Source organism: Lutjanus erythropterus, chromosome 8 (genome assembly GCF_056507025.1).
Source record: "Lutjanus erythropterus isolate fLutEry1 chromosome 8, fLutEry1.hap2, whole genome shotgun sequence".
In the NCBI taxonomy this organism is placed as follows: domain Eukaryota; kingdom Metazoa; phylum Chordata; class Actinopteri; order Lutjaniformes; family Lutjanidae; genus Lutjanus; species Lutjanus erythropterus.
In genome coordinates this window covers 32,704,752-32,717,657 of record NC_139324.1, presented here as the reverse complement: position 1 = coordinate 32,717,657, position 12,906 = coordinate 32,704,752, and the positions used below count along the sequence as shown (strand labels likewise).

Genomic DNA, 12,906 nt, shown 5'->3' with positions numbered 1-12,906 from the left:
GCATTTGTAAAAAGCTTGTCCTACCATTGACTGAGTGCGAATAGGTCGGCCAGTTTGGTCCAACCGGTTAATGTGAACTTTTTCAAGTAATGCTCGTGATCCTGAAGAGTGAGTGATCGTAAATAATCAGAAGAGCTCATATTTTCTTAAACCATTGTTAAGAAACAAGCCAACAAAACTTGCTAGCTAGTGTTAGCCAGTATCTTCAGGGAACTGTTTTGCCTCCACCTAAGTTACTCCCACAAAAAAAACAAAAAACAAATGAACAAAAAAAAACCATAATAATGTTAACCAGCAGAAAAGGGCTCAATTGTAGATGTTTGGATAGTGGCTTATCTCCTACTTGCCATTGCATACATGAGTTTTTAATGTTCAAGCAGGTTTACAGAGGTGACTTGGTGGAATGCTACCGTTTTGGGAGTGCCTTCAGTGTAGTACTATGTGTTAACCACAATCCTTCTCTCACTTTTCTTCTTGCTCAGGCTGTCTCGTTCTCCATCCCCGCCGTACAAGGTCGTACATGAATGTGGTGACATTATGGGAAGGCAAAGAACGAGATTCAGAGAGAGGAAGCATGAAAGACATTAGTGTGTGTGTGTGTGTGTGTGTGTGTGTGTGTGTGTGTGTGTGTGTGAATGTGTGCGTTCGAGATGGTGTTGCTGAGTAGCAGAGAATGAGCAGACTGATTCAGACAAGATTGTGTTGATAATACTACAGTAGGATGAATGCCCATCACGCACATCAATAATCCCATCTATTCCCATAATGCAGTTAACTGTGAGCGTTCAGCTGCAATTAAAGCTGCAGTATGCAATATTTCAAGATGCCAAGGACAAAGCACGTCACAAAGAGCTTTTTGTGGAGAATCTGTGATGTTTTCCTGTATTTGTCATGACATTCAAGCAGGATTAAAGGTGGCATTGAAACCAAACATATAAGCAGGTAACCAAGCTAGAAAACAGCACCAATAATTTAGACCCAACCTGACCACATACCCCATACCAAAAGCACTGAAAAAGGTACACTAATACTATATACACACACAGCCATCCAGCCTAAATCACAATCAAAAAGACAGGGCTAAAGAATAAAGTGAGGTACATCATGCCATATTTTTAGCCTTCTTTATCCCCTTGGGATCCATTGCAATAAAGCATCATACTCCAGCCAGGTAGCTGAATGACAAACTATGATACTCAATGTTCAGGCATCTAGCTGCGCGCTCGAACTGCAAGCAATGCAACTCAGGAGCCACCAGGATCTAATCTTTTTTTTTTTTTACACAGCAAAGCAACACAAACAAATAGCCAGTTATTTGTGTGGAGATAGAAAGAAGAACATTATAAAAAAGACGGCCAAGAGATGATTTCTTTAAGGTCACACAGCTGACAAAAAAACCGTGAGGCATTGTGTACTTCCTCGTTTTTTTTTCTTCTTTCATTGTGATTTTGCCTCACGATCAATAGGTCTACCTTGTGAATGCAAACTGAGGAGAGAGAAATAAGTCCCAAATACAAGCAACAAATGCAGTTTCATGAGATAGAAATAAAAAGATGTAGGATTGTATATGAGACCTTTAAGTGTATATTATAATATAATTTATTTTGTAATTAGATTTAATGTCTCCAGACATAAAATTCAAACTTGGAGGTAATTAATTATGTAAGAAGATTTTGAAGAGAAGTGATGTTTGATATGAAGGTCATAAAATGTGCAATTTGTTGATTTTCCATTAATTTTCAAAGTATTAAATCTGCATGTGGATTTTAGTATTTCCTCTTTGATTACTTTTCTAAATGTTCTAATACACAGAATATTAGTCAGTGTCTTTAAAAGTTTGTGTAAACTAATGGCTTAGGGTTAGGTGTTTTCACATTTGTTTGAGCTGGCTTTTTTTTTTTTTTTTTTGACAGGATCGGTTTTAAAAAAGACAAAATATAAAAGCGAGCAACAGGAAGTTGGTGGTCTTACGTCTCTGTGCAAGTAATAGTACACAAGTGCTTTACCTGCCAGTGATAACTGGAAAAACACGTGTGGTGAAAGTAAAAACTAAGCGATTGATAGTCTAAAAACTTCATGATAACAGGAAATATAACCTTATTTTGCCAGCTAGTAATGCTAGTTTTAACTGCTAGGATAGCTGGTCCATCACTGCACTGTAGCAAAAACAGTGAAAAACCAGCCCTGTTATAGATTATAATCAGTCTATGTTTATTAAATGAAGGCTATCACATCAGCTGAATCCTACAAAGTGGTTGTTAAGAGGTAGCTTTCTGCTCTCAGGCAGCTGTTTAGCCTTTTTAGAGAGTAAGCATTAGCTTAAACTTCAGCAACTTAAAAAGTGAGGTATTGATATCAACAAGAATGATTTCAAATGCAAGGCTATATTATTATTATTATTATTATCATTATTATTATTATTATTATTATTATTATTATTATTATTATTATTATTTATTTCTTTTTTGGATAGGATAATGGACTTGTTATTTACCACAATTTATACATTTAAAGCCTCCTCTCCAGGGACTACAGGATTAATAATAATAATAATAATAATAATAATAATAATAATAATAATAATAATAATAATAATCAGTGCATTTGTTGTGGTTTTGGGGTCTATTGTTAAATCTGATGTGATTTCAAATGGTTTATTTTTAATAGTACAATCTTGATAGTATTCTACAGAATGTTTGGTCATTCATTAAAAATTGTGCAGTTATATACAGCAATACTGATGGGACTGTTCATCTGTCTACAGCTGCAGATAGATACTATCAGAGACAACCACACCACTGGCCCAAATTGACACCCAGTTGCTTGCAGCTAGAATACACAGCACCAGATGGCATGATGCGTATTACACCATTGTTTATAGGAAAAACGGTGAGCATCATGGGATATTTTTTTTTAGAATGAGAGTCTGCCTGAAGTCTTGATCACTATCATCCGTGTTCACTGTGACTTCGATCTGGTTGAACTCAAACTTTTTTTTTTTATTTTATCCAGTGCATTGAGCCCACAAAACAGGAACATGTTCTAATATTTCACTAAGAGTGAAAATATTTTTCTGTAACAAAAGCTTGATGACAGGACAAGCACAAAAAGAGACGTTGCCAAGTAAGTCTAAAATGAAAAACTAGTCAAAGTCGTCTGACAGCTGCTCTGTTATACAATTCATGAACATTATGAGAAAAAAAAAAAACTTACCTTCCTTCCTCTACATTAATCTTAATTTAATATGTAGAAAATGTGTCTTTGGCCAATACCTTCATATGATTGTTCAACTGTTCAGATTCACAATAAGTAGCTTAAAAAGAAGTCTATGCTATGATTGTGCTACACTTGTCTACAGTGCCATTCAACTGTGCAGTCTCAGAGGTCTGGGGATAAGGACGGACATCGGGCTATTGCTCCTTTCCCTTCGTTGCATTTCCCACCCGTCCTCTCACTGGAAGGTGTGTTCACCGCGGACTATGTGGGAGGAGAACTCATAGCGGTCTTTGCTGCGGTGACCACATATGTTGCACTCCAGTGGATCTCTGTATCCATGGCAACCCATATGGATGGTGTACATGACATGGTCCAGGAAGAGCACCCGACAGTGCTCGCACTGGAAGGCCCGCAACTCCTGGCCCTCCCGTCCAAACACCCGCACCCCCTCCTGGCTCACGGGCCTCTCTGGGGCCACTCGCATCATCCCCGTCACCATTCCCGCCCCGCCTCTGGGCGACGCTTCCGTCGCCCGCTCTCCTGAATAGATGACAGCCGGACTGGCTCGAGACCTGAGGCCGGGAGGGGGGTTGCTCCCGGGGTAGCCATGCCTCTCTTGAGGGCTGCTCCGGGCTGAGTCAGCAGAGTCAAGTCCGCTGTTATTGGGAGATTCCTCTTGCCCTTTCTGGGGCGGCTTGCCCTGCCTGGGTAAAGCAGCGGGGCCGTTTGAGGTGGGATGGCTGTGGATGTCATGGGGCTGAGGTGGCAGCGCATCACAGTTTCCGGGACGCTCTGTTCGTTGGCCCAAAGGCAGGACATGGTGGAAGAGGGGGTTGACCATGGGCACCACCTCGGCCATAGAGAGAGGGGGTCCTGGATGGTGAAGCATGGGCCGAAGGGCCTCCGATCCCAGGTACGAGATGGCATTGCTGATGGCCTGGTCCATCATGTGGGGCGGCAACATTTCTGCCTGCTTCTCATACTTCAGGCCCATCTCATAGCCTACGTCAGGGTAGCTGTAGCGTAACATCTTTTCACCTGCATGAAACAGAGTAGCACTATAACTGTGTGGAATTAACTGATTTAACAAGATGATGACAGATGCAAAAGACACAAAACACAATGAATATGAATGTGATAGCTGAAGTGGAGGGAAAAATGCTTGCTTTAAGCTATTCAAGACAGAAGAACAAGGATCTGCACAAATACATGCATGGCTTGACTTGACAAAATCTTGCTGATATTTCAGGGCTTGTTTTTCATATTTTGTACTTGCTGTTCTGTGTGTACGTGTCTAATGGGGTGGAAAGCCCCATCCATCTACTACTGCACTGTTTAACCCCTCTTGAACAGGGATGCGGTGAGTTGTTTTCTCTCGATAAGAGAAATGGCAAAGTTACAGGTGTACCTAACCACAGAGTGAAAAACACTTCCTTGCTTCTCTGTCAACCGCTTGCTCTAGCGTGCTCAATCTCTTTTTCTAATAGTGTGGCAAATAAAACAAATTTCTGAAAAAAAAAAAAAGTGTGCTCAAAAGTAGGGCAGGGCCATTGTGTGATATTATATAATACTGCATGATGCAACACTGAAAGGGAAGGAGAAAACTCAAACTAAGTAAGCGCAAAAACAAAGAATCAGGTAAATTGATAACATATTGCCATTCATTTAGAATAAAAGTGATGTCAGTAGCAAAGTCATGCATTCTATGGCTTTGCAAAGCAAGTAATTGGGAAGTCTAAATTACATTTCTTTCATACTGAAATCCTCTAAAAATCTGCATGAGTTGGACTCACTAAGGTAAAAATCAAATTCATCATAATTTGATTTGCACAGAAGGTCATCGGTGCAGATCACAAGTCACTTTCAACCCCTACTTGACCATGGAGCAGTTGAAATCAGATGAATACTAATATTGCACATGGACATCCCACACTGACTGAAGTGGAGAAAACCGTTGACTGCCTGGCTATGTTTGAAACACCCACCCACAAATTTCTGGGGCGTGGTGCTCTTCCTCTTGCCCACGTTGTTGTGTAGCCTTTCAATAACAGGCGGCCGATCAAATGTAGCCATGGTGTTGGGCTCTGCCATGGGCCTCGGATCTGCGGGAACCTCACCTTGAAAGTTTGAGAAAGGGAGGGTGTTAGAAAGGGCAAGAATACGTTAGAGGGACTACTGCATGCTGCAAAGTAGCTTTTAAGTAATTATACATACATTGCAAATTTATGAAAATAAGAGAGAATAAAAATATTTTTAAAAATGTAGACATTGATACAGAATTATTGCAGTATTAAACATTTAGTGATGCAGTGACATATATTGCAATATATTGTAATTGACTGTCTTTTATCAACTGCAAAAAGTATGCAAAGAACATCTGTTTTATTATTATTATTAGGGCTGCAAATTCTGTGCATTTAACTTCACCCATAATTGAACGTAACAATCAATAATCTATTAATCATTAATAATTAACGAAACACGTATTTTTCTCAGTTTAAGTTTTTAAGTTTTATTTGAACAATTATAGCAGCATATTAGTTATATGAAATATTAAGTCAGGAAAACAAAAACCTGGGAGCCCTGGAGAATTGTTACGCAAAACATGTATTGTTGGTTAGAAAGACAAAAGAAGACAAAAGAAGAAAGACATTAAGTTCTTAACAGTGATTAATTGATTAATGATTAATCAGTAAGCAAAACTGATTTTGATTTTCTTATACTGTGAATTCAGCTATTTTCATTTTGTTAATTGTTGGGTTTATTTTTCTATTTATTTTTTTTAGTTCTTACATGTATATTTACTGTATACTTACTGTCCACATGCTATTTCTGATGACTTGCTGCTGTAACATCAGAATTTTCCATATATCTATCTTAACATCCCTAATATATGATAAATAATCAATAAATAGCAAGAAAACTTTCTGCACAGAATTAATGTAATGATATGTGTCATATAAGCCTTTTTTATTTCACTCCTTACTTACAATTATGAATTCCTTACTGTACCAATTGCATTAATTCCAATTTATAAATAATTCATAAGTAAACTTCACAGTGTAAATGCTAAAGCTGAATTTCTCCCGTGAGATCCAACTTAACTCTACTGCATTCCATTGTCTTGTACTTCTGTTTCCCTCACACATCAAGCCACCGTCATTTTTCTGATTTCAGTTTTAGTCAAACTATTTACCTGTGTAGGGGCCAGTGTTGGTGGTCGGATCCAAGCCGATGCCCTGCAGGTAACTATGGCACCGCTCTTTGTGTTCCTCTAAAGAAGTGCGCTGTTTGTAGCTCCGCCCACAGTAGTTACACTTGTGTGGTTTGCCAACTAAAAGTGAAGATATTCAAGGGAGAGAATATTAAACTTCATTCACTACTGTACAGACAGAGAGTGGGCAGCGTCCAATGAGATAATGCAACCTGCTGCAGTGTTCAGGCAGTGCGTAGTACAGCAGTCAGTAGTACAAACAAACCAGCCTCTGAGATCATGGATGTTCCACTACTAGTGTGAGGATTCCACACAACTGTTGCCAGACGAGGCTGTGGGCGACACAGATAGTTGCACTATGAAGTCTGCATTTCAAAACACTTTGGTCTGTGAAACATACAGCAAACTCCCACTGCTGTGGCACAGCATGAGTGAACAGCAAAGTTGATAATGCATCCCATGGTGGCGGTAGGAAACTAACTCCAAAGTTAAACTGCTATGGAGGTGGAGTGTGATTCATTGTGCCATTTCTATTTTATTCAATTCCTTCCTACCTAGACAAGTGGAAAGATGAAGACATATCCTTTACATCTGTCTCAGCCTGGCGTCTCAAGTCTGTCTCTGAAGGTTTCGCTCAACAGAAGCTGAGGACAATCTCCCAGCTTTCGTTGCTAAGACAGGGTGGAAACAGAGATTTAAAAAAAAAAACCTCCATTGCTGAACCGATGCAAAGTCTTTAGGGCGGCCTACATATCGGGGCAGTGACACTGTGTGCTTTCTACTGAGGAGAGTCAGGGAAAGAGCATTGTTTCCGGTAAGCCGTGTCCTGAATGATATGTAAGGGGCGTGTAGGTTTGCTAGCATTTGGACGATCAGTAGGCGGCGAGATCTCCGATTGTCTGGTATCGCAAGACTAATCCCATCCAGCAGCGTCCAAGTGTGACTGCAATGACTGAAAGACAATATTAACTACCAGGAAGGCATGTAGGCCAATAGTTGCTAAAGGGATAGTTCACCAAAGAATGAAAATTCAGTCATTATCTACTCCCCCTCGTGTTGATTGAGAGTCGAGTTTATTTTGTTAGTCCGCAAAACACTGCTTTAAGCCTCGGGGAGCTTGTTCTTTCCAAATTGCAGCCCATAAGCTTTGGAATAGTCTCCTAATAAGCTTGAAACCTCTGGAGTCTGGGGGCCTCTTCTACAAAGCAGCTACAAACCTTCATCTTAGATTTATTTATTTGAGTCACTTTGTGTCTGTGAAAGGTGCTATAAAAATAAACCTGCTTGCTAGCTAAAAATGCAGTTGCAGCATACTGTATTAAAGTGAAAATCCTACGCAGGCTGACACTGCTGAGGAAATAGGTCCGTGTGCTCATAACTAATGAAATGAGTCATAAAGGTGGTCTGTGAGTTAACTGGAGGACACACAAGCACGCACCAGTGTGACCCAGACACCTTCATTAGCAATGTGATGTAGTAAGACATTCACTGGCCTAATGGTGACAGCTATTACTAGAAGAAGACGGTCTTGTCACTGTGAGAAACCAACGTGTTTCAGTCTGAGGCAGGGAGGTTGTAACACACATACACACACGCACACACACATAGAGAGGTAGGTGATAGTTCACACGTGAACACAAGCACTCTTTCTCCCACAGAAAGGGATGTTGAGTTTCTTTTTCTTGTTCTTCAAGACGACACACTACTCACATTTGGATATTTCTTCATCTGCAAACGTTACATTTTCTTCTCTAGAATACTTCTATGGTTTGTGTGAGTGAAATAAAACCCACTTGTTACAGAATGACATGGCAAATCTTGCATCAGTAGACACTTTTTTAAGTGAATCATGTGGAATGATAACAGGTTTTGTGCTTTATCTGTCATTCAGTGCTCTTGTGGTCTATGACTGACATTGTATTGGCAGAACTCGAAACTAGGGTTCATTATAATCTTTTTCTTGGCTAATGACAAAAGGTTTCGGTATTATTTAAGTGTGGGTCGCCTGCAGGATTGCAGTAATATTCATTCTGGGTAGTGAAAGAGTCACTTCTAAATCAAATGTCATCATGGAAATGATTTTCTTTACTGCATTCCAGCCATGAAAGCAAAATAGTGGAGAAGGCAGGCCGTATTCAATCAAGTATCGTTCCCTTGTTCTGAGTAGTTCAAATCGACACTCTCTCTCTCACACACACACAGACATACACACACACACACAACATAGACTTCATTACTTTTTCATATTTATAAAACCACCCACACACGACCTTGTGCAGATGTTGGATGAACCTGAAGAATCCACCTTTCAGCCGCTATTCTTATCCATGCAAATGATACACACTGTGCACTCAGACTCACTTGACTGATTGCATTTGGCTAATAAACGGGAACTTGTTTGAATTGAAGTCTTCTGTCTTACAAAATGTGAAATCCTTTGCCTCTCCAGCATTGCCTACACTGTAACTGCCAGAGCTGGAGCAAAAATGAGTTTGCTACAATAAGAATTAAAAATGTCTCATTTTGTAGTTCATTTTGAAATGTTTTTATTAGTGAAAATAAATCACAAACCACAGTGGGCATAGACTCTGACCTCCTGTTAAACTATTTCTTGCAGGTGTTACACACTTGTTACACCACCACCTGGTTACAGGTGTGTCCCCCTTGTGTGGGACAAGCTGAGAGCAAACAGTTTTGTAACTGTGGTGAAAATGTTGTTTTTGAAAAGCTAAATGCCAACAATTTTTTTTTAATACCTTTTGACCTTTGGATTTTACAATGCTCCAGGGTTACTGGAAATGTTTGCGTGAAATGGAAATTCTGGTCCGCATGATCTGTCAGCTGTGCTGACGAGTCTGTGACGCAGCACTACTGGCTTAAAAATACATGTGAAGAAGCGGATGTAGTAGCTAAATCTGTCTATGTAAAATGTATTGTTTGCAGGAGATACTTCAGTAACCACAAGATTGAACTAGCAGAGCAATTTTGTGTTTGTATGTGTGATATTTATTAACTTTGAGAAATCCCATCGTCTCTAAAAATCATTAACATTGGCTCAAGTTGGCTAGCTAGTTAGCTTAAATCATCTTAGTTGTTATGTCATTACTACATGTTGGCTAACCTTGTGGAGTAGTAAACAAGGTTTTATTACACAGGACTTTAATGATGTGTTTGTTTTTCAGTTATTAGTTTACACAGTTTACCGCTGTGTAGGGCTGAGAACCAAACTTCAATACTTTCATGGTACTAATACTATCGATACTCAATACTATCAATCGTTAAAAACTGCCTTGTCATTCGATAACAAATTTCAACACATGGAGTTTTGACGGCAGCGTGACTCAGCCTGCCATTGGACGCTTGTTACAAGCGGCTTCATGTTCAACCTGTGTGCTGAAAATGGCAAACTAACACCTGGGTTGCTAAAGGTAAGAACATAAACAAGTAGGTATCAACTGTTACGTTTTCTTTCGGTGCGGTTTAGGCATTTTAATGCCAGGGCTCGCCTCCCTACATACAAATATTTCACCGGAACAAGCCTCCCTTGACACTATTTTGCAGCGGCACCCATCCTGGGCCGAGCGCTGTCCATGATGAATTTGATTGGTTTAAAGAAATGCAAACAAGCCAGGGTTTTTTCCCCTTTTATAGCAGAATGCTCTTCTCCAGCTGTGAGCGCTGCAGAAGATAGGTCTGGCTATGTGAGTGATTATTTATAATATTTTTTATATTGCCCAAAAATTTAAGCCCAGTTATTCACGGTCGAGTAAAGTGCTCAGAGTAAAAACAGTTTCCCCAGCAGCTCCCAGGTGTTTGCTTCCTTTAAAATGAGTAACTTACAGTAATGTAATTTTATTTTTGTTAAAATGGATTTTGTAAAATTGGTAGTTAAAAAAGTTCAGGAACCAGTATTGAAGATTTCTGAACGATATCCAGCCCTACAGCTGCGTTTCAAGCAGCAGGCTTTCCCTCAGACTGCTTCTAACACATACATAGAGTCCTTAGGGATAGCAACCCAGTTCAACACACTTTTTCTTCTACTGCTCTCACTATTTCTCACTCTTGTTGTATATTTTTCCTCGCCTGACCTCTCTTTCAGTGCTTTATTTCCCTCTTTTGGCTACACCTGTTCTTCCTGGCAGGGCACCAGGCCAGAGCTGCCAGGTCTGCAGCAGGGAGTAGTGAGTCCCTGTTCGTAAAAGACCGTCATGACAGCACAACTTGGCAACATCAAATTTCCCAGTGAATGACCAGAGGAAGGCAGGTGTAACTTTCTAATTACGATGGGGGAATGTAACAAACAAATTCAGCTGAACAATAAAGGAAGTGACTGACGGTGGAAGACAGATGTGGAGAAAAAGCAAGAAGCGCATGAAAGAAGTGAGAACTGAGACAGCGATTGCACTCAAAAATTGTACACAAACACAGGGATGCACACCCAAGCGCACACCTCTATCTGAAAAGAGAAGTGTGTTAAGTAACCCCCTGTGCGGGCATCACAGGCAGAAATGACGGTATTGTCTGACCTTGATTTCAAAGGCGCAAAAGAGGGGCGAGCACATCCTCTCTGATAGGAAAGTGGGTTACAGTTGAGAGACACAGGCAGCACTCCCCATGTGTTTCTCAACAGACAGATAGTTTCCTCCTAGTCAAGCAACCAAGGAACAGTTTGTCCTTGGTACCTAACCACAAAGCACTCACATAAACTCACATGAAAAAAAAAGAAAAGAATACCATTATTTCTATCCAACAACACAACGAGACATTGAGTCACCAACCAGCAGCATGTGTGGTTACTGTGGCTACCATATTTCTGCAAGATCTTCCATTAGTCAAAGAAATCTTAAGAAGAAAAAGTATCTCAGGAGAACATTTGAAAGGTATGCATAAAGCCTATCGATAGTTAAAAATGGAAAGTAACAGGCATTTGTTTGACCATTTGTTGCATTTGTTTTGGCTTTCTGTAGGTACGCTTAGTCCTCAGATGATTGTTTTCCTCAAGGGAAAAGTAGTTTTCAAGGTTCATACATTATGATTGAGGCAGACTGGGATGATTAAGTACATTCACATAGCAGTGGGTGAGACTGTGGGCTTGTAACACAAGTAAGAAAAAATATTTTAGCAGGGCTTTGTTCTCCAATATTGAACCATCTTAAAATAAGTATAGTCAAACCCCGCATTAAAAGCACTGTGGGCTGTTTTTTCTAGATCTCTGAAGCTCGTCTGATGAAAGAAATGAAGTCTCTTCTGGGTAACAGAGGTGGGTGAGTAAAAAGAGAAGAGAAGAGGGTGGGAGTCTTACCAGCATGAGTGCGCAAATGACCGGTGAGGGCATCGCGCCGCCGGCAGGCGTAGCTGCAGAAGGGGCATTTGAAAGGTTTTTCGCCTGTGTGCAGCTTGATGTGTCGCAGCAGGTTTCCCTTCTGAGTGAACGAGACGCCACACTGGTTGCACTGGAACGGCCTGTCACCTAATAGAGGCAAGCACAGGAAGTCAACACTGCACTCATTGTGGAAGGTGTTTTTAGAAAGTATCAACACCGAACATCATTTTTTTTTTTTTTTGTCACTAACTGAACTGAATTTACCTTTTCTTTTTCATAACTGACCGCTGACTTTGTCTCACCGTGTGCAGGAACCACTAAGCACACAAAGCTGAGTATCACATCTGTCAAACTGTCCTCACATGACATATGATCCTCGAGCTGGGGCATGAATGCTTTTTAATATATAGTTACATATATATATATATATATATATATAGTTTATATAGTTTTACATTTTGTGATTATTTTGACTAATTTTGCAGTTGTGATATGTTTCGTGATATTACAAGGAATAGTAATTTTTACATCATTATTCTCATTTTCGTTGAAAAACATTTAATGATTACGGTGTGATTTTTGCAGGCGTCTGTACCAAACACAGATGTCTGTTGAACATGAGGTGTGGGCCTGGACATCTCTGTAGCATGGAAACATTTAATTAAAAATGGTATTTTGACACACCGTTTGCTTTTAACAAATATTGTACCTGCTGTACTTTGAAAATTGCCGTAGACCATATTGCAGTTTTGAGAAAAAATTTATTAATTCTTCAGCCCTAAGTTGAACTGTTTCTATGATTACAAACGTCAATCAAGAAACAAAACATCTGTTCAGTCTCTCATTATAATAATGAACCATTTTCTCTCTAATTGCAATAGAAATATTTTTGTATCAGCTTCGGTGCAGCAGTCGTATATAACAGCACTCATAAATGAATAGTACTGAATAATTAATAACACTTTATAATACCCATTATTAATAAATGGTAAATTGATAGTTGATTAACTTTATTTAATAGTTATTTCAATGTTAAGAAACAATATTACTTATTTGTTAATGATTACCAAATGAACATTTATGAACCTTAAAGTAATCAATATATAAAGAGATAGACCAGGTATTTATATCATCTTGTTAAAGGTTAATAATT

General features: G+C 39.5%; 1 protein-coding gene across 1 annotated transcript in view; it reads right to left on the bottom strand.

The window, feature by feature from the left end:
* Positions 1-2,661: 2,661 nt before the first annotated feature.
* Positions 2,662-12,906, bottom strand: part of ikzf2 (IKAROS family zinc finger 2) — a 30,794-nt gene continuing 20,549 nt past the window's right edge. The window contains exons 6-9 of the mRNA XM_084725335.1: positions 11,733-11,900; positions 6,413-6,550; positions 5,202-5,333; positions 2,662-4,254 (exon numbers count right to left, since the gene is read on the bottom strand). Of these exons, the coding sequence (XP_084581461.1) occupies positions 3,452-4,254; positions 5,202-5,333; positions 6,413-6,550; positions 11,733-11,900 (1,241 nt within the window). The 3' untranslated portion in view covers positions 2,662-3,451. The remainder of the gene's footprint in view (positions 4,255-5,201; positions 5,334-6,412; positions 6,551-11,732; positions 11,901-12,906) is intronic.